Source organism: Rhea americana, unplaced genomic scaffold, assembly GCF_003343005.1.
Source record: "Rhea americana isolate MKP2758 unplaced genomic scaffold, rheAme1 scaffold_141, whole genome shotgun sequence".
Classification (NCBI taxonomy): domain Eukaryota; kingdom Metazoa; phylum Chordata; class Aves; order Rheiformes; family Rheidae; genus Rhea; species Rhea americana.
Genome location: NW_028185495.1, coordinates 1,048,912 through 1,072,106, shown reverse-complemented (window position 1 = coordinate 1,072,106; position 23,195 = coordinate 1,048,912). Strand labels below are relative to the sequence as shown.

Here is a 23,195-nt window from a genome sequence, read left to right as displayed (position 1 = left end):
ATTACCCTAAACAGAGACGCKCTCTTTCTACAGGCTCATTTTGATACGACTTGGCAGTGCAAACCTGCCACTCTGTCTGCCCCAAATGTATGACCCTACGCAGGAATAACCTGCCATAAAGGCGGAGGCTCGTAGGGCCGCCCAGCAGCTAAGGAACCTGCTCCGTGCGGAAAGCAGCTCCCGAGGTTTTCCGACGGTGGGCGGCAGCCTGGAGGAAAGCTCGGGACCCCGCAAGTCAGCCCTCAGTGCCCAGCTCCCAGGCTCTCTGGACTCCCTGGCAGCTCACATTGCAAAAKCTGACTGCTGCAAGTGTTTTCACGTGTAAATGCTTTGAAAATTCAAAAGAGGCTGAGGATTTTTATTTTGCATAAGTGATATCCAACTTGTTGTCGCGTTTGCCTAGATACCAAAGAAAATCCTGTTGTTTTTAACTTAGAATTAGAAAAACAAAGCCCTGAGACATCTATTTCCTTTGCACTCTGGATACCTGAATTATGAACAACAGACCACACCACTTAAAATCTGTATTTAGTTTTTTCATTGCTTTAGTTCTAACGTTTAACAGGCACAGTATAGACTTTACAAATGGCTACTAGAATATTTGCAAGCTTTCACCGCAGCAGAACGCTGCCTTTTCTGACGTTGCAAACCCCCTGTTATTTAAAAATCAACCTTTCGATTTGCTCCAGAATCTCCACGTATAGTCTCAGGATTGACTTTGCCACGTTAACGATGCGAGCCAGCCTCAGATCTGGAGCAGAGGCTCTACCTGAGCAAGGGAATTCCTGCGCTAACGCCCACGGGGAATTAATCTCCAAGTTCTATTTAGAAGACAAAGAAATACGGTACAAAAATGAACCTAATCCTTTTAAAGAAAGAACCAAATTCAATATACTGCATTTGATTTTGACACCCGATCTTTGATACCCAAAGAACACTAGCTCAGTTCATTTTTTCATGCAAGCCAGAGGACTGGCTATTGCTGATCTGTTCACTCATCCAAAACCAGTTCAGYAATATTCTTTTAAAAATCTAGTAACAATTAGAAAGGAAAATAYACCTCTCTTCAGTTCTGAGTTAATTATGAAAGCTCAAAACAAAATTTTCCCTTTTTTAAACTAGCCGCATTTTTGAGAAACAAAATGTAGGCACAGACTCCTCAYTGTCATTTTTACAGCCAACTTTCCAAGCAGAAAAAAGGCCAGCTATTGCTGATCTCAGTCATGCATAATTTTTTTAATTAAATAAATAAATACCATGCAAAAATCATGACTGATCTGTTGATATAATATCATAAACATGAATATCTAAAATGACAAACACGCAAAATGAATTAAATCAGGGCACTCTAACGTCAAAAGCCTTCTTGCTATCAGAGAAGCACACTGTCTCCAGTGTTCAAATAATACTAACACTCAAATGACAGCTTACAATTCACATTTTTGTGAGTAAGAGACAACTCCCAGGTGGGTAGCCAAAATTAGAAAATTCCCCAATCAGAAAACAAAACAAAACAAAAACCAGGTATATCTGTTTTTCATGTAATGATGGCAACGTAAAACTTGTGAGGACTGACAGCTGGAAGAAGTCTGCTCCAAGCATACTGACAAGCAGTACCAGCTGCTTCAAACAAAGCACCTACTTATATGCACAGAAAATGACAGAACTGGATTACTTTCCTTTCAGAAAAGGTAAAGACTGGTATGTTCATTTTACCTAGCTTCTGACTACTTTTAATTACTTCAGTTCTTGGAAAGGATTAAGATATCGGTATGGCAGGTTAGAAACAACATTCATCTTTGCTGCAAGGAGGACAAGGGAAAAGAAAAACTCTAGAGATTCGAAGAAGAAAAATACATATTTTTAAAATCAGATCTGAAGCCACTTATACAGAAGAATAAACCACAAATAGCACAAGTGCACTGCATATCCCTACAGACCAAACTTAAAATTGTTTGTGTGCAGTTATAGATTTTAAGAAGCCTAGGTTTATTTTAAATTGAATCTGAACCCTGAAATACTTGAGAGTATTAAAAAAGACAATCTTCTGACCTACATTTTACTTGTAACATAATTGTACCTACCATCAGTCATAACTCCAACTTACTATAATTTTTGCTCTAGTAATATAAAGTAGTCAATGTAAATGAAAGTAGTCAAATAGAACAATTATTGTTTTCCTAGAATGGCTGTTTAAACATACCTCAAATTACATTGGTGAATTCTTTTTTGTTTTTCCAGCTTGTTTTATTTTTTTAATCTTTGTGCATTTTATACACGATATGATATRTTTTATTTTGATATTTGAGGATTATATGCATATCTAAATGTGAAAACACTTAAATCTAAGTAGAGAAAGAAAGGCGAGTATAATTAGATTAATAGCAGGTTAATGAAATGAAGAAATATCCCTCTTAAAAATAGTTGAAAATGAGTTGAGAAATTTTTCCTAAGACATTTTTTCCACAGACTGATAGGAAATAGAATTGGATGCTAATACATAAATAATTACTACTTCAAGCCAAGTATTTTATATTTGCAATGACTTTCAAGTCAGAAAATTAAACTCTGAACAGTGCTTCTGAATCCTTGATGTGCTGATGAAAGCTCAGTATTCTTCATCATTTGTCCGCTATTCTAAATGGTAACAACTGCATGTACTTGCAAAATTTAACGATTATATTCCTATATTCTGAAAAGCCAGTTATCAGCTGACATCTCAGCAGATATAAAGACAGCATCTTTTAAATCACTCCTGAAGTTTAAAATCATCCCAAAGGTTCTACGGTTCAGTATTAGTCTTGAGCATAGCAGTTAAGGTTTCTGAGATTTAAATTATATTTTTACTCTACTAAAATTGTAATTTTTACAGTCAGAAAAAAATAGAAACATTTTCTTCTCACAAAAGTCATAGAGAAACTAAATATTTTTTTCAGTTTAAAAATAAAAGATCTGATTACCAGGTAAAACAAAAACCCCTAAACAATAGAGATAGTCTGCATACTCTTTAACCGCTGAAGTAATACGTGACAATAGTATCTCCTAAATTACAGCCTTCTTATCGGTCCACATCTCTTTAAACTATGATCATTTCACAAGTTCATTTCTATGACATCCTTTTATTTATTCCCCCTCTGTCTAAAAGAAGTTCTGATGAGGGGACAGTGGTATAAATTTTTTTTATTTCAGGTGTAAACTTATGATAATACAGCTTCTCTAATATGGACAACATTGAGTGGTGCGTGCGGGCATGTGTGTGTGTKTTTTACCTAGGAGATTTGAATATCAAATTAATCTACAAATTAAAGTTTCCCAAACGCTTCCTCAGCTAATGAGCAATAGAAGCTACTCATGTTTCTTTTTCTTTTTTTTAAAGCTATGAACACACAAACGGTACTGATGAGTGAAGATTAACTCTCACTGTCCCCAAGCAATAACGAAGATCAGGCTCTCACCTAATATGTTTTCTTTAGATGTTAGCAGCTGTAATTACAAGTTATTTCACCAGGTGAAGAATCTCACAGCTGTCCTAGCCCTCTAAATTGTCTCATCAAAAGTCATTCTTTGAGTCAGCTTCAGCTGTACRTATGCACCACTTCCATTTGAACAGTTCCACCCCACTCACTGTGGTCCTTCCTCCTCCTCCCCTCCGCTTAGCGTTATTGCTGTTTGGATACATTACATTTCATGTCACAGTAGAAACCTCACCTTCAACTTTAAACTAAACTTTAAGTTATTAAAGATAGTAGGATACTCTTGCAGGAAACCTCGGTACGTTTTGCCCAAACTTGCAAGAGGTGCACAGAAACGAGGGGTCGTGGCCAGGGGAGTTGCCAACTGCAGGGCTACTTGTGTATTGAGAGCTCAGGACAACCTGCAGATCTTTCATCACGGCAGCACTGAAGGATTCAGAAGCTACTGGCAAAGTTCAGAAATTCCTCATGTAACGCATATCCCCCCTCGTTCAGTACACGTTCAGCAGATTTCATTTCCATTTTGTGAAGAAACTTCTGTTAGCATTGGGCAGGTATTCTCTTTTGTAATAGTACTACAGTCAAAGGTTTTTAAAATTTATTTCTTCCTATGCATATTTTGGAAAAAAAAGCTAAAACTCTTGCTATTATTTTTTCCTATTATTTTACTTTCCCTTTCTTCTACTAAGCCCAACATTTTCATTTATCAYTCAGCCTATGAAGGTCTTCACATTCCTGTTTCAACTCTATGCACTGATGTATTACAGCAGAGTTCAGTAAGACTGACAGTGCATTTCTTTTTCTTTTAAATGCAACGGGGGCCCTAAAGCAAAGATGCCACATGACAAGTGATTCACAAGAGTGAAAAATAAAAAACTCACGTGTCTTAAAAAGGTGTCAGAATAAGGTGTTTCAGATTTAAACAGTATGGTACAACATGAAATATAAATCAGAAAAAACATTAAACTTATCCAAAGCAGCCCTCAATCAGACAGACTAAGGGTGCTATGGGTATTTTCTTTCATTCAACTTTCTTAAATAAAACACAGTACTCCACAGAGAAAAAGTTCCTCCCTCATTTTAAGACTAATTTGTCTCTTCATTAGGTCAAGTCATTTGCCACAGACTTTTTTGAAGAAAAGATATCCTTGTTCACCTTCTTTTAAAAATAAAGCAAGGTTACAAAAAACTCAAGTCAACATATTAACCTTATTACAAGTATGCCTATCGATCTTTATCTTTGCCAAAGAAATTTATTTCTTCAGATAATTAACGTATTTTTAAATGTTCTGAATTTCTGTAACTGATACAGTCTACAGAATGAAACTCCAAAATACGTACCTCTAAATGCGCTGATATCACCATAGTGTACCTGGAGCACAAAGTATTTGCTACCTGTTTCTCCTCCAACTCTGAATCCGACACCTTAAGAGAAGGAAAACTCATTAGGATTGCAGAGACAATAAAATGTAAAATGGTTTGTCAATGCGGACAGTATCTAAAAATACAAATTTCTGTAGTGGCTCATAGTGAACAGGTAGAAARTGTCCCTGAGATACCTATGAGGAAAATGTTGCCCTGAAAACTAGAGAAAAACACCACCACAGATTCCTGAACAGACCAAGAAGAAACAACCATAAGTTAATCATTACTGAATAGATTCCTACTTTATGCAAAGAAGTCTCTCATTCCAAGAGCCTGAATGCAGATTTGACACAACTATTAAAAAGAAAAAAAAAAAATTCACCATTCTAGCCACCCGTCTAGAATTTGGTGGAATTTTCATTTCTTATACTACCTGGGAAAGATAGCATTAAAACTGACCTAAGAACACACTGAGAATGAAGATAAGAAAACCTGTAGTACAGAATTAATTTCCACCCCAAAATATTCAACTCTGAAAAAAACTTGCGGAAGTTATAAAACTATGCCAGTTTTGGACAGAAGCAACAACATGGATAGAGGAAGAATTTGAAATAATGAACACAAATTGTAGAGTATCACTGTCACCAAAAGGGATTTCTCTATATTGATTCTATAATGAACATACTAGGAAAGAAGCAGAAAAAGCAATTTCTGCTTATTCAGCCAGTGAATACCACTAGATTAAAAACTGCCAACGGTAAAGCCTACCTGCAAAGATAACTGCAGCACCTCTGCTTGCAAATATAATATCGTTATAAAATAACCCCTTATATTTATGGGCATCTTAAAGACAACAAAACTACTCGCAGGAGTTTAACACCAGAGTAAATACCAGGTCTCCACAGAGTCCAAGCAATGTTTTTTTCTTCTTAAATTGACATGCTGATAACCAAACCAAATAACATTCCTGCTGATATATGTGTATATGCACAATGCACTGCTCCAGGTTATGAAAAGGGGTAGTAAAAATGAAAGAAAAAAATAATCTCAAACTCAAGGTATTTTCAAACTGAGGCTGCATAGATGGTAGATATTACCAGCACTCTTGGGAGATTATTAGAAAGAACCACTTCTCACTGACTTTCAGAAGAATGATTACTACTAGCCTACGAAATTTTGATCACATTCAAAGTCATTTATTTATATACAAAGTGGGTATGAACATGCTGTCCAACTGCATCCAAACATCAAGAAATAAAAAAAGGGTAAAATTATCCAATATCCTTAAGACTACAGAAAAATTCAATGCTTAGATGACAACTTTTGTGCTTTCCTGAACACATGACAGTATGTTAACAGCTTTAGAGGGATGATATAAACTGTGCTATTGAACAATGCATAAATACTGCACTAATACCTTGTAGAAAATGCAAAATAAATGCTACATAAAGGAAAAAAAAATCAAGCATTATGTTATTATTCTCTCCTTTAGTCCTTTTTCCCCCCTACTGAAGCCCATAATGTTACAGTAAGTAAGATGCCAAAAAAACCTCTCCCAAATATATTGTCTAGCATAACGCATTCACAATTTATGAGGTTACAGTTTATACAGTTTAAACCAACTAAGACTTAATAAAATACTACAGGAGTTTCCTAGAGATGCCAGGTACTTGCTTCCACATCATCTTCTCTCTCTTGCCCCCAAATGCAAGAACTTCACATAAAAGGCACGATACCTTTGGGCAGCCTGGTGGGTGGAGCATTTCTTGCCCAAGCATACAAAATATTAGATTTGTCTTTGCATGTTCCTTCATCACAGTCCCTAAAAATACGAGGAAAGAAAACAGAAGGAAATATGATTATTTTTCCATTTTGAAATCTGCAAATGTCAGGTGAATTACATGCATAAAATGATAATTTTAAGGCATGTAAAGATGTTTTTGGATGTATTTTGTTTAAACACAGTTCTCCTAACTTAGGATGTATTCCTGGCTGTCACTAGGTCCTCCATTTTAACCTCTTTTATATTTTCCCCTCCTCTGTCTTAAGATAATTTTAGGCAAATGGAATCAAATCTATAGAAAGTTCTGATAGTCTCCGTCAGTCTAGTTAGTAACTGGTGGTGAGAAAATAAAGGAAACTTATGAGGATGAACCACCAGCTGAACGTTTTTAGCACTGTTAGCTTAAGTGCCTCAAAACAACACTGGCTGCCAGGTTTCCAGAGCTACATAGAAGCCATATGTAAAGATGCAAAGTAGTAAAAACAAAAACAAAACAAAACAACTTTTTGATCAAATTTTGACATTTAAAATTCATCTAAAAGATCACTGGTTAAAATAAATATCACAAAGGCTCTCCATAAAACCACAGATAGGAGGCACTCATGTTCTTCCCTGTACTAGATCCAAGCTCATTGCCTCAAATTAAGTTTTCATTTCACTGCACAGTGTTTTTCTTTTTCTTTTTTTTTTTTTTTTTGATTTTTTTTCTATTTATGAAAAACAAAGTGCTTGCCAAGCTGCAGAGCACAGAGAGGTCACAGCCATCTGCAATAACTGCAAGCTCTAGAGCTGCTGTCCCCAGCCTCTGCAGCTGAAAGCTGCAGGCGACATGTTTTCCTTCATCAGAAGAGCTACTCCAGGGCTGAGGCCACCGAGCAGACACACAAGTGGTCACRGCTCCTCCTGTGAGAATTTTGTGTGTGTGTTTGTTTTAAAGGTGCCTACAGAGCTGTATGGATAAATAGTCACCAGAAAGCTACGTGCTGAGAAGGTAGCATGCAAAAGTTTCCTGAGGACTGATAAGCCTTAGAGACCAGCAGTCCTGTTGAATCCAGAAGACCTAATAAACTCCGGACACAGAGCCCACTGAACCTGTAGAAGGCTAATAGCATATGGCAGCGCTGACAACAGCTTGTGTGACCTGGACCACATCCAAGGGGGTGCAGACTCCTACATGCAGATGTAGGCTACCGGATTGTATACACAGATGAGGAACCAAGGAACTGATTAGGCAGGAGTTTTCAAACACCTACCTAAAAGCCACTGCCACGTCAGTTCAACCCTCCCCTTCCAAGTAAACAGTTGGGTTTGGCCTCCCTGCTGTTTTTTCACTTGGGAAACCACTATTTTTGTTCACTATGGGAACATATTGCGTGAACAGAATTAGCAGTAAGGTTTGAGTCTATTTATAAGAGCTTAATGAGTAAAAGGTATTCTAAGAAATAGTGGCTTCGATTGGTGCACCTTCCCCCTCTCTCTCGATCCTCTCTTAGGAAAAAGTTATTTATAGGGTGCATTTGCATCTTCTGCAGTGGCCCAGCAGGGCTAGGCACAAAGTGTCGAGGGCTTGAGCGCAGAAGTCATGCCATGAACGCGGCACYGCAGCTTCCTGTGGCTGTGAGCCTGAGAAGGCCTCGAGCTGAAACCGCACTGAACGCACCGACCGATCCCTGATGGATCCAAGCCAACATTTCAACCCAAACCTGAAGCCTTTTGCCTTTCATACTGCTGGTAAAGTGAGGTCTGAAAAAAATATCTGCACATACATAATATGCCCACCTTAAATAGCAGGGAAACAGTTTCACACAGTAYGAAGAAGGGAATAAGAGCATAAAAGACAGGACTTTCAGGAGATGCAGGTTCAGTAACCTTCCTGTCGAGAACATCTGAGCCACCCGTTCTAACCTTCAGCACAGCGGCAACTCTGCAGTCCAGTCTGTACTCCTGGGGCATCACTTYAGTTCTTTGTGTACAGGGAAAACCACTGCAGTGGGACATTTAGAGCCTCCACCATTCCACAGAGTCTTACTTTAACAGAGGCAGAAAGCACAGCAGCACTGCCCTGATCATCAGCCCACTGAGCGAAGGTGAAACACCTCACTYCTCCCCCTTCACTACTCTGGCTCAGAAGGCCCACCGACTTGTCCGTCCCCCCTCCCAAATGAAGCATGTCCCCCCCCCCAAAAAAAGCTGTTTTCTAGACAAACTTATTTCAACGTAGGTAAAATGTTTCATGATTAGTGATTCATACAGGTGTAGGTAAAGCTCTGCAGCTTTCAACTGCTACCATCTGAAAACCCAAAAGATTTTAGGGATCTACCCAGGTATTAAGCGGCACAGTTCGGCGGTACGCTGAAGAGATGGGCCAGGAGGAACAGCAGAATCCAGAATCACAGCCTCACTTTTATCACAACATACCAGGCCTGCAATTTACACCCCAGTACTTGTTACAACCTTCAGAAAGATATTCTATTGCATTAGTTAGGTTAGAAAAAAGTAAAATAAAAACAAAAGTTATGTAGGCTATTCTGAACTCTGTCTCAGTCTCTCTCTGGGATACTACTGGGTAAAAGACAGTGCAGGAGAGAAAGCTAAAATACCACACCGTTCTTTCATTATGCTTAAAGAAGTTTACTCTCTCATATAGGTATCAATGCTGACCTTRAACACATATATAAATAAGTGTATAGAATATAATTATACTAACAACTATAATTTTGACTGCTGATCAAAATTATAATATATATTTTTTTGGTAATGTCTATAGTCAAATTTTCATTTTGGGGGCTGCAGAAACACTGCTTACTGACTGCTGCTGCCTATTTCCTCCCAGCTCGTGCCACTCTGCTTTCCTGCAGGCTCTTCTCAGCCCCCCTGAACTCAGCAATGGCATTCTTGTCACCCCGGGGTACACCAAGGGGCTACGTTTTTATGATACTTATCTTACTCTTGTCATTTTTCAGATTTATTAATGCTGTTTTGTCCTCCAATCTCCTGGAAGAACCGTAATTTACTACGTCTGAGAACACTAAAATACAGATTCTTTGAAATGCTCACAGATGAACTTTAAGATTTTAAGAAAATCTGCTGTACGTGAAAAAAGAAAAGTATGCGTACAAGCCACAGCAGAGGACTGAAGTATGCATATCTACTTATGAATGAAAGAAAAAATGAAACCATGCAATGAGTAAACAGTGAGCATACTACACAAATCAAAGAACATTTTACATTTAGCCTAAGTTATTTCATACCAGAAGAGGGATTATTACAAAACAATAGGAACATAATAACATTTAAGGGCTTAGGACAGTGTAATTTACTTCCCAGCACTCGTTCCTGGCAGGACTGTTAGAATTTCTGGTTGCTACATTAAGGATTCTGTGTTAGATTGTAATTTTCAAATATTAATGTCTCCATCAAATTGAGAAGGTGTTTCAAAATTCCTTTTGACTCAACATCCAAACCACACAGAYGAAAACCAACATCTTCAATTTTAACTGTTTCGACGCCAGAGCCATTTCGACACACCTCTTTAACCTCCAACTCCAGAGCATGCTGGAGCCCAGAGCATGGGCATCTTCAACTGGGCCCAGTGCTGACTACTGCCAGRCTGACTATCTGAACCATCCTACTGCTCAGTAATACACGAGCAGCTGTATAATGCGGTATTTTGGAAGAGACCACTCCGGAAAGGATATTCTGAAAAAAACTGCAGAAGCAGCAAATGGGTCAGACCCCATAGTATTTACAAAAATGTCAGCACCATCAATCTCAAAAGTTTAACCTTAAGATCTCATGCAGATACCAGCGTTAGGGTTTTTATCATCTGTTTTACTCTGCCTTTTAAAGGAGAATATTCTGACATCTTCCACAGACTCTTCAAGAGCACTTTAAGACTCTGGCTGTCACTACTCTCTGGGCATATTCCTCCTACTTCGCGAATGAGGATTTTAGGCTACAGTGCCTTTGTAATTCACCAAAAATACATTTAAAGCAGAATGCCACAGAGAACCCTATCATAAAACAGAACACTCCCAAGTGTTTTTTAAATACTACTTCTTCCAAACAGGACCTCAAATGCAGAATATGTATTTATCAGTTTTTAAACCAAGTGCGAGTTTTTTTGAAACAAAGTTCATTGAAGAAGTTTGCTTTGCTTACTGGATCTTTTAAAGTAGAACATATTTGAATATGCTGTTTTCTCTACTTTGTCAAGAATTCCAATCTTACTAACAGTATTGGTGATTTGCACGAAACATGCCCAGTGATTTCTGTTTCAACAAAAAATCCCAGTAATTCAGTCATAGTCACTAAGTCTTTTTAACATGGTACAGCTTTGATTTAATTATCCTGAAATCTTACTTCAATGAAGTATGTCCACACTTCACCATCTTTTCCTTTTTTTTAATATTTCTGCATATAATTCAGAATTGTTTACAGTATACTCAATTGGATTGATAATTTTGGTCTTCCATAGGGAATAACCACTAGAATGTACATACTTCTTTAAAATGTATTAAAAACTGTGGTTAGAAGAGTAAATGAAAAGCTAGAAGTGTTCAATAAACCTATCATGACATTTGAATTATCTTATTTGTAGCAGGCAATAACATTTTAATATTAATAAGAAGAGACTAAGGGACAAAACAATGTATGAAGTTTCCATGGGAACAACACACCAATGTTTTAAGACCAAATATATTTGCATTAAAAAGCAAATTTTTTGCATTTTTCTCTATTATATTCTTCACTGATTCTAGCCAAGACTTGAAAAAAAATACATTTTACATGATTAAGAAAAATATTTTCTTCCTGAGAATTGGTCTGCTACATCTGTGGTAGAAAGTTTGTCCAGAAATGAAAATTGAATTGGTTCAATAGACTTAAAAAAATTTGATATTAAGATAACTTCTAGATTTTTTTAAAAAAGAAGTTACACATATTTGAATGTATTATTTACATTTAAGTATCCTTCCTTACTAAATACACTTAGAAATGCTTGAGAAAACTGGGAATATTTGACCTGTACAACAGAGATCGTGTGAGTTAACTCTTTGTTGTCAGAGCTGAATGGTGCAGGACAATTCTGCCACAGTGATGGTTGGTGGGAAACTACACTGAGAAATATAAATCTTTCTATTCTCCCCTCACGGGTAGTGAAATAGTTGTCTTGTATTCCCTTTTTAATATCTTTTGCAACCTGTACTGGAATGAATGATACCATTACTTTCAATCAAAAGCTTCCATAAACATGCCCTACTTCCAAGTAACTATTCTGATGGAGGACTTAGAGGGTGGTAATCTACAGCCTGTTTGGACTAGACAGCTATTTAAAATTATTCCTCCTGATCTCAACAAAGGCTTTGTCTACAAAACATCTGAAATGGGAGTTCATTTCAGGGTTAGTTTTGATGCAGTGTGAGACTTGTCCACCACTCCACTCTGCCCCCCAAATTCAAATGTATTCTTGATTATCTATGGAGAATTACTCAAAACTTTCAGTTAGTCATTTCAGATRTATATATACACTTTGGTTTCAGCATGGTTTATCAGCTCAGACAAAACTGCACGTGATAGCGGGCTGAATTGTTTCTAGGGCCAATTATGGTCAAGAAATTGAAGCTGCTACAGGAGTTCCCCCCCCNCCAATGCTGGGCAAAATCTGAGCCTTGTTAATCTACCCTATTTCTGTGGAAAGGTCTATGGACCTGTGCTGTTTCTGTGTAAAGTCCAGCTATGTCAACAACAGAGACAGGCATGCATCCCTTCAGACGAGATGATCTCTACCTGAATGTCCCATCAGCTTATCAATGGGAAGAGAACTGCAGGGAACATGTCATTCTGCACGGAGCCAGCACCACCACACAGCTTTTTGGAAGGCCAAACAACAAAGTTTTCAGAAAAGGAGGGTGGGGGTTGTCATAACTTTAGCGCACACTGCCACGACCACCAGGCAGCTAGTTACGTGGAAGCTGTATCCGTCCCTTTTTCATTCATTCACACTTAGAATTGGCCTGGATACAACTTCAGGCCCAAGGAAAAGTAATTCTGTCTTTGCATTCTGAAGGCTACTAAGGGATTATTTCTCCATTAACACAGCTAGTCCAGATCAACACAGTATGAAAAACAGCTCTTGATTTCATGTTTTAATGTTCTTACAATTGTCTGCAAAGCAAAGGCCAGTGTTGCCCAGAATTTTGATGAAGAAATTAAAATAATGCAAAAATTAACAGTGTGAGCCTCAGAAGAATAAAAAATGGCTGTCCATATAAATAGTAAGGGAAAGGTCCTTGTTAAACAAGTCTTTATAGTGTCCTTTTATGTCAGTTCTTAGACAGCCATTCTTTTCCCTAGTAGATGGAAGAACAAGCAAAATCATCATTGTTAGTCTAGAGGTAAGAAAAGGGAACAAACCAACAAAACAGAAAAATATACATAATAATACAGAGTCAACAGAATAGCAAAACTATTTCCAACAGTCGGAAACTAAAGCTAGCAAATTTAAACTAGTAAGAAGACATTTGCTTATAAAGGTGATTACAATTACTCTCTGAAATAAATGTGCAGCAGATGCTCCATATCTGAAAGTTTAAGTGTATACTTTCATGCACACGCACATATATGCGCACACAATATTAATTACATATACACATAGACACAAAATAAACTTAAGACATTTATATTAGCATTTTTTTTATAGAGATATATATGTATGTATGTGCGTATATGTCAAATAGACAAATTCAGGAGATCTCTAAATCCTGTTTTATATAGAACAGATGTGATTATCCTTCTAGCCTTACAGATGGCTATGGGCAAAGCAAGATAAACTGTTGCAATCTGTTGCAGTAAAGGCGATGTGAAATGGTGAGCCCCTGGATGAAAAATTTGTATTCAGAGAATATAAAGCAGATACTATAACTCAGAAACTGCTTACAGGGAAAAAAAAAAAAAAAAAAAAAAAAAAAAAAAAAAAAACATGGTACAATCTAATCAAAATCAGGAAGGCCAGATTTGAATACGACATTAAGCATGGGTGTCAATCTAACAGGCTAGCGATAGGTACAACAATAAAAAACAGAAGCCATATTAACAGCCTCATTGCACACACTGTCACTGACTGGGCGATCATTCTCATCTGGGAAAAATGATGATATAGCCAGTGAAAACAAACTACCTGGCTCCAAGTCAAGCCTAGGATTCAAGTCTGATCCAGTTTGGGAGAACATTACAATTTTCAAGCCTCTTCACATCTAAAAACTCAGCAACCAGAATTTTCACCTAGACCCTTAGAACTACTGAGCTGACAGCTGAACTGACAGCAAGCAAGTTGCTTGGTCCACCASCCCTAGGCTAGCAAGTCCTCCCAACACACCTACCAGGCTGTTAGACTTGCACCTTGACAGGCAGTTTGTAGCTTTTCCTCTCAATATTGCAGAGACTCCACCAATCATAGTCTGAGGCATGGTTAAGGTATTTCCTTTTCCCCTACAGGACTAAGCCTTAGATAAAGTAATCTGAATAGTGCCAAATGAAGAGAAACTAGAGAATTTTTTTTTTAGTGCAACAGAAGAATCAATTTTCTCCTCAGATATGCCTCAGAAATCATCTCATGACTGTCTCAAGTAGCTGATCAATCTAGAAAAGGACAATTTTATTATGTACTGAACACTTCAGATTAACAAAACTATTTCTAGACATGAGAAAGAAAAACATGTTAGAAATAAAATCTACTCGGTGTTAAATAAGACATTCAAGGTGTGAAATAATTTGAAAGACATGCAAGCAGCTTTTATGTTAGTATATTTTTCACATAAGTTTAAACTATTCAAGTAAGTATACTCTAAACAATAACAGAAGACACACTGGAAAAAAGAAGGAAAAGCAGTCTGCTGAGAAGAGAAATTTCTGTTTTCAACATTTTATTTATCTGCTTTTCTTGCAAGAAAAGATCACAGCATTCATTATAAATATTCAAACTCCTCACTGATAAGTACAAGGGAAATAAAACTCTTCAAAGTTTGTCATACGTTTAAATACTGATCAAATCATTTCCCCAAAACTATAGAGATGATCAGAAGTGCTAGATTCATATTTTTTGTGAAAAATGCATTATACTATCGTACTATCTCAAAATTCTGTTTCTAGTTATCTTATTGGTAAATATTTAAAAGACAAATTCAGATTATAAAACTGCATCAGAAAATCTGTATTAAATTGTTCCACAGATCAGATTAAATTACATAAGCTTTTACAGTGTCAGTAAAGCTTCAAAAGAGGCTCACTCTCAAAAACCTCTTAAAGACCAGCAACCTACTCAGCTACCCCCAACTTCAGCTTTTCAGCACTTTGGCTCCTCACATCTGTTCTAGCTGCACAGTGAGCTTCCCTCTGCCCTCACAGCTTTGGCATTTCAAAAAGCAAGTTAACTACCAAACCATCTGCCACAAAGAGCCTTCCTTAGCTTACTCTTAACTCAATTTCCCTTTGGACACCTGATATGAAACTTCTTCATACACAGAAAAGGGCAAACTATAGAGGAAGACACTAGGTCTCTGGTCTAAAGCTAGCACTAGCAACTACCCTCCAGTAAATAGAGGAATAATAAAGATAAGAAAAATCAGCAATGTACAGAACCTCTTGCTCAGAAAAATATAACATAGGAAAAATATTAGATGGAATGGGTGAACAAAGCCAAATGCACATATATTGCTACTTCCAAAGAAGTTGAGAAATGAGGTGGTTTGCTTACTGGGACTGCTGACCCAATGTATTTGAAAGATGAATAAAGTCAGAAACAATTCCAATAAAGCCTCCCTGACTTTTTTTTTTTAATTAAATACTTGACAATGCTTTATATCACTGTCTTACTCCAGTTTTCAATTCACATCCATGTGTAAATTATGGATTATGCTTTAAATTACTGATTTTGGTTTATCAGAACTGCCTAGAATTTGGATTATGAAGTGTCACTTGAAGTCTTTATGACCAATGTCTCCAAGGTACACGCTGTCCTCAGCAGAAGATTCTTAACTTCGAGAATTTAGTCATATCCACTCCCTAGAAATAGTACAATAGACTTTACATCTTGTCCCAGGCTAAAAAGTCTTCTCTATAAAACAAGATTTCCCAAGTATGACTCAAAGGAGGAAATAAAGTTTTCCTGCAACCCCCCCAAAAAAGCTTATTATAAACATCACTTTAAAATCATAAAATAGTACCACTTGGATTCAGATAATTTAATACTTATTTGCTGTAATTTTATCCAAATCATATAACTTGTCTGTCACAACACAAAAAATGCTGATACTGTCTAGTGATTTTACAAATAGGAATTTTTTTTTCCTCAAAGTTTATTTTCTTTCAGAAGTTGAGTATAATTGTCTCTCATTCAGCATAGTATCTTCTCTATATTTAACTATATTTATCTAATTAGGGGAGCTACAGCTGAACTGCATTAAACTTGACTTAGAATAAAAAACAAAAAGCTTAGCATTTTTATACTTGTTGTCAAACAAGCATCATGGTAATTTTTTTGAAGATGATATATCCTGCTTTTCTGTTCCCATGGATAGCTTAATTTCCTCAATAGTTGCAGAGACAGCTTCTCAGTATTCACTTTTCAAAAGCAGGTCATTTATTTGGGCTTCTAAATACGAACTAGCAGTCTAGATTTCTTAGTAGTGCCTGGCCACAACAGCTCTGAGTTTCTGCACGAGAAATAGCATTCACCAAGTTTAGTGCAAAAAGGGCATCTCAAGTTCGAGGTCCTGTCAAACATCTGGTCTGTCTTCATTTTGGGCTATTATGGCAGAGATGTGCACTCTTAAACCTTCTTTAAGACAGTCATCAAGAAGACAGGCATCAAGAAGCAGAAAACAGACCTCTCCCTCTTCCTTACAGATGACTCAGTTAAGAATAAACAAATAAATCCCAGACTACGCGGTGTTGCAAAATGCCAGTCAAATATGTCACAGCTCTAAAAATTTGACAGTTGCATACGCCAACATACCATTCACAGATGTAGTACTTTCCTTGGTCTTTTCTTTCAGAAATGGTCATTTTATTTTTTTCTCTTTGGAAATAAAATAAACTCAAGAGTGAAGTAGCAATTCACTATAGAACACAGAATACAGACAATCTGTAGACATAACCTGGAAAACATATGCTAACCCTCACACTGAGAAAGACCATCCAAATTACTCCAACTGTGATATTCAAGAACTATTGCTGATGTATTTTTAGCTACAGTTCTTAAAGCTTTAACTAAAATTAGCAAAACTGAAGCGTGGGAAGACTAGGATACTACGTATTTCTTCTTTCACAGTTTTTCCACTCAAGAAAGAATTTAGAAAGTGACACTTTAAAAGATTCATTTGGAGGCAACCAATACAGGAGAAGTTAGGTACAACAGTAAATAAGAGCCTGCAACTCTTACCAGTAATTTTCAGTAGAAGAGGGTTCATTACATCCAAAGAGTAACATGTGATGAACAGTGTCCATGCTGGCATGAGGTTTAAAGTCAACTGAAAGACAAAATGATAAAAAAAAAGCAAGCTGTCTTTATTCTCACCATGTATCACATAAGGAAGAACATTTTGTGCCATCATTGCTCCATATTGCTCCACACAATGGACGTGTGCCCCAGTTGCTTGTTATTTGCCTTCTGCGTTCCACTTCCAATTTTATAAGCCCTTACTACATCTCCACTCAGTGGCCTTTTCTCCCAAGCTAAAGTATCACACTTGATTTAGTGATTAAAAATAAAAAATTCCAGGTTTTCATGCAAAATTGTTGCATTTTTCCTTTTTCCTCCGATGTTAAATATGACACTTAGCATATCAATGTAACCCAGCAAATTTTAGCATAACCAGTCTTTTGACCATTCGCTTCAAAATTTGTACTTGTGATTTAATAGTACTTTTCTACTTCTTTAACCTCTTGTCTCCATCAAAAATCCAAACAAACAGTAAATTAGAATTAAGAGCTGTGCACTGGTTGGAATGATGTCTTCTTACCATGTTCCACTTGTAGCAAAATATTCCTACAACTCTTTTTAGGACTAAAGTTCCAAGAAAAGTGTTATAATGTATTCTCACTCACACGTGAACTCTTTTGGAATGGAAACCCAAAAGATTAAAGTTAATGCAATCACATTGACCAAACATTCCTCATGACTGGAAGGTTAAATGAAGGTGAATCTTCGGTACTTGACTGCTCTTTGTACAACGCCACAAGAACACTGTTTTTGCTTCTCAAATGTTAGTGCTCCTGTTCAGTAGAGTAAAAAAGTTACTGACATTATGCTGTAATAACACTGACTGTTGATGTACAACGATAGTGTTTCTAGGAACAAAACAGGCTGTGCTTCCTTTATTCGTTCTGAAATATGTCAGATATAGGGAATGGAAAGGAGTTTTCCTTCATTCGAGATAGGGATGGACCTTGGAAGGTTTTTAACCTTATTCTTCGGCAGAAATCTAAAATTGTAGTAACTGAGTCACTCCTGGCCTTACATGTACATAGACACTTGCAAGCTAGGTGTGTTCTAGCTGTTATAAAAGCCTTAATATAGGCTGACCACAAAGCTGTAAGCCACAGACACACCGTAAGTTTGCAGATTTATCTGCATCCCAACCTGGTATGTGAATATATAGCTAAGGAAGAGTTCCTGAAGTGAATTTTTCTGTGAACTACTGTTCCAGTCTTATGAGAAAAACAACAAAAATGGAAAAACCCCAAAACACACACTGTATAGTTTCTAATCCTATCTTATGGAGCCAAGATGCGCAGTGAGAAATGAGGAACAGCAGCCAGAAATTTTGGCACAGAACCCAAATTCCTACGTCAAAGACATAGGGCATGCAGTAAATTGTACGGGAGTGAGGACGTAAGAGGACTACCCGTGTATCCTGCTGTAGCCTTCTGCAACTTGAGCTCAAAAGCAGACTTGGTCTGAAACGCAGGTGAGTAGCCGGCTTGCTAAAGTGGGTGGGAGCTGCAGAAAGATGAAGGCTGCCAGCCTCACCCTGGGACCCCAGGTCCCAGGAGACATGTTCCAAAAGAAGGGCTGAATCAAGGCTATTCTGCGCTCTGCGTATTCTTAAAAGTGGGTTCAGAACTGCTGAACTTGCCAGTATGACTAAAGTCCAAAGACAACAGCAAATTCTTCCCTTCCAGCAAATTCTACTCATTCCATAGCCACAAACCAAATCTGTGTTACAGCAAGACCTTTTGTTTCAACATTTTTATCACTAATACTTAATAGCAAAACTATAACTAGCTTTTGCATGGGTAGACAATATGYCATTTAGTGTGGACTTTCTATCATAGTTTATAGGTGTTTAAAGCTGCTGTTACCAATTTAAGCAAGAAATGAAATTTCTGAAGGAGTTCATAAGCAGTATTCACATAAATGTGAAATACAGTGGTCTTTACCACAGAAAGTGACACCTGTACCAAAYGCGCTGTAAGCATCTCCTAGAAAGACAGCCTTGAGGAAAGGCTTCGTTAAGTTAAAGGTGAGGCTCCCCCGTCCGCTGAAGCCTCTGCCCATCATGCTGTCTCTCTGTTTCTTTCGACTCCCTGGCCGTTCTGCCACCTTCTGTACTTACTTACTCAGACACGGAAGTCAGGAAGGCTTTTGCTTGCTCTGCACAGTGCCCGTTACAATGATGTTCTAGCGCATGGACCTTTAAATGCTATTGCAAAAGTTATTACAAGTAAGTTATTAAATTCTACTACTGACAAGGAATAACGCACCACAACTAAAGCAAAATTAGGTTTCTGTGTGAACTACTACACTACTGTGTGTACACAGCTGTTCTAGCTCACATATCTGACCATTCCCACTGAAAGAAGAGTCTTAAAAACCTTTCAGTCTGTCTGTGCGCTTGAGAACTCTGCAGAGCTGGTTATTCTTTTCTTGTATAATAATTTTCTTAGCAAGAACTCCAAGCTTATATCACTTTTCCAAAATAGGAAGGAGCAAAGAAAGCCCTTAAAAATAAGTTGTAATTATAAAATCATACAAGTTAGTATTAAATTTAAGGCAAATGCAGCACTTGTTACTACTAAGGTACCCCCCCCCACACACACACACACAAAAAAAAACCCAAACCAAAAAACCTCCCCACAAAATATTTTCCTTTACAGCTACAGATATTGACAATTAGCCAATACCTGTATATTGTGTAGAACAGGTATCAAGTAGCATATGAGAACACTTGGAGGCTTCCAAGTTTGGATGATATTCAAACTTTTTGATCTAGAAAAAGATTGCATAGATCTTCAGGTATGTGGCATCATGAGGAGAGAATGGATGAGCCAAAGACTGCCAGCATGCAAACATTCATTCCACTTGTATCTTATAAATACTTAGCCTTTAAAGGACTATTAGACAACAGGAAAATACCAATGAAAGTCTCATATACAGGTTCCTCCTTTTTCAGCTATTTTGCATCCAACTCAAAGGTCCAACAACAGGACTACACCTCAAATTTGACTCAACACGTAGAGTCCAACAAATTTTAAAATTTTCTAAGCTTAACATTTAAAAAAGATGTACACTTGCAAAAATTAGAAGAGTGGACAAAAAGCAAAAAGAATCCATAAAACCCCAACATCACTTCTACTTCAAGTTTGCAAGTACAGCTATCATTTAAATTGGGATCTATTTTTTAATGCATGGAGAAGTGGCATAAAGTGACTACTGAAATGATAAAAGAGTAACAGATTTAGTTTAAATACAGTAAACCTGAATAAAGTTTGACTTACTTGCCTAACGAAGTGCTACTTTGAATTATGAACTCAGTGAGAAACAGGAATGAACAGACTGGAAATGGATGGAGAGGACACCAATTTAACCCTACCAGTGTCTAGTTAAACTATGTATTTAACCAATTCATTTCTAACATGTTCAACTTTGCAAATAACAACTCAGTCATATAACACTGACGCCTCCCCCCCCCCTTTTCTTTTTTAACAGCTTCCTTCTAAATTCTATGATTGAATTCACTTTAAAGAAATATATCAATACATCTATGTTCAGTATGATGGATTAGAGAGACATTAGAGTCCTTCAATTCAGGGAGGCCATTGTTACTAGGTATTAAAGAAGTTTATATAAGCTATACAAGGGTAACAAATCCACAACATCCTACAGTCACATATGGAAAAAAAGCAATAAATCATCTAATTACTGCCATCTGTGTTGCTGAACAGAACAGGCTCCCTCTCATTTGTATAGTACAATTTGACAGATAGGGACCTATCATCAGTCAGTAAGAAAAAGACACATTTATTTACTGGTCAGCCATGTGAGTGAAAGCAAGGAGATGAAGATGACAGTCAAATTTCTTGGCTGAGTAGCTTGCTGTCAGACTCTATTCTTATGTGTATCTGTAGAACATCCTTTAGCTATCACTACAGCTCAGTAGTCAAAAGCCAATTTTTAATCAAAGCTTGCACCATTAAAGACTCAGTCTACTTTCTGGTTTAGCTATTTATCCATACACACTAATCAAACATAAGGTGGAAGAACAAAATCTGATTTTTTTTTTAATGTGGTTGTAATCATCCTTCTTAAAAAAATTTACTTATTAATCTCACTCACTGAATCTTTCACGTATTAATTTYACAGCCATTTCATTTCATAGGAGCAAAAGGTATGTATCTAACATTAAATTGTTACACCTGTGGCACAGTCTATCCAAAAAGTCCCCCAAAACAAACACCCACCTCCCATTTTGTCAGTATTTACAGCCTTTTTCAAGCAAAAAAAAAAAAAAATGCCTAGTTCAAACAGAAATCTCAACCTTGACCGTTTGACCCTCCAGTAAAGAATTTCTTATAGTAAACAGCATCTGCCAAAATGTACAGATGTATCCCTGAAAAAGACCTCTAGGGTGTCCTACTCCTCCTTCTAGTTGGTAGTAGTTTATCAGAAGAAGCGACTAAGCAATCTTGCTTACGCAGTCTTAAAACTGATTCTGAACAAGTTGGTCAAGCCTGGAACAACACTGCCTCAGGCGCGTGGTAGGAAGTTATACCCTCCATCATGTGCAAGCATGACTGTATGTCTACTGGTTGTAAAWGCTCAGGGGAATAACAAAGCTAATTGTTAATTCAAAGCTCACAAATGTAAATTCCATAAAAAAACTGGAAGAGTTATGGACAATGTTTTCTACCTACTAACAAATGTAGTACTGGCCACATGCAATGTTCAAAAGAAGTCACCTCTTCCAAAGAGTTTAAATTCCACTAGCATACAACAAAGGGGAGAAAATAGGAAAACAAAGCAGAAAGGGGTAAAAACCACAGAAGTGGGAAAATATTTACTTGGAAGTGCCACATGCGAAGGCCAGAGCTAGAGGCAGAAAATCTGGGTCCTGTTCTAAGCATYAGCACTGAACTGTCACACGCGCTCAGCAATTCACCCCTCTGCATTTCTGCTCCCCTTCCCACACTTATTCCGTTTTCATCCTGTGTATTCCCATCTATTCACGCTGCAAGCTCTTCAGAACGCTGTCCTCTCAAGGGATGGCTGAAAAGCAACCCAGAGCAACAGAAACTCCTATTTTCAGTTTCAGAAGCTTCTATCATAAAGTAAACCAGTAATCAATCAAGGGTAATTCACACATAGCAGTCTCCCAAATAAAACCAAGTTAAAAACCCTTCTTTCAGGCCATTTCAGGTTACCTAAATAGGTCATTGACACTTTGTGTAATTTCTCTTGTATTTTTACACTATTTATTGGAAATACGGGGCATGCAGAATCTGCTTAGACTAGATAAAAATACAGAAGCCACCATTTTGAAAAGAATGATTTCATTCCATGTATATCAATCTTCTCTGCCTATTTAAGTAACATAAAATATATGTATGCAAGTAAGCTAATAATTAGTTCCACAACACTTAAAGATATTAAGACATAGTTAAAGCATCTCATTTCTTAGACGATACTTATTGTAAAAATCTCTTGCTCCATTTTCTTTCCTGAGAAGTTTTAATTTGCTATTCACGTATTTTATGATATGTCTTTTTGCACTTTTATACATTCTACAGTGGAATATGTTTGTCTCTAGTCTTTCCAATGAATACACAATTTCTGCTTATTGCAGAGACTCCAATCAGACAAATCATTTTCCCTTAAAATCGCTTTCCGGTGATTTCTCTAAAATCAGGTGGAACTGATCACATGCTAAAGATTAACCACACACTTACATGTTTTCCTGGAAAATACACACAAAAAAAAGGAATGGCAATTTTATTTGTTCTGGTTTTAGGACATAAATAAAAGTTTGGAAGTAATGCTATTACGGGAAAACTTTATGTTTACAGAATAGGATTTTTTTTCTTTTTTAAAAATTTGCTAATGGAGTTCTTGCTCTCCTCAAAACCCCAACTGAAAAGCAGAACAGTTTCTTCATACAGAGCTTGTATTGTTTTGTGCTAYGTGGACTCAAGCACAGTGGTCAATGGAACGGTGACTAAACCTGGTAAGAGTCTGATGAAGAACATATAAGCATCTAAAAATTCAAAACTTCTCAGCCTTCAAAAATGTAAATGGGTTG

The 23,195-nt window shown here is 37.1% G+C and overlaps 1 protein-coding gene across 4 annotated transcripts in view; it reads right to left on the bottom strand.

The window, feature by feature from the left end:
- PAM (peptidylglycine alpha-amidating monooxygenase) overlaps positions 1-23,195 on the bottom strand; it is a 98,751-nt gene that overhangs the window by 46,820 nt on the left and 28,736 nt on the right. For all 4 annotated transcript variants that reach the window (XM_085298761.1, XM_085298762.1, XM_085298760.1 and 1 more), the window contains exons 5-7: positions 17,060-17,147; positions 6,575-6,660; positions 4,815-4,898 (exon numbers count right to left, since the gene is read on the bottom strand). In XM_085298761.1, coding sequence (XP_085154887.1) covers positions 4,815-4,898; positions 6,575-6,660; positions 17,060-17,147 — 258 coding nt within the window. The remainder of the gene's footprint in view (positions 1-4,814; positions 4,899-6,574; positions 6,661-17,059; positions 17,148-23,195) is intronic.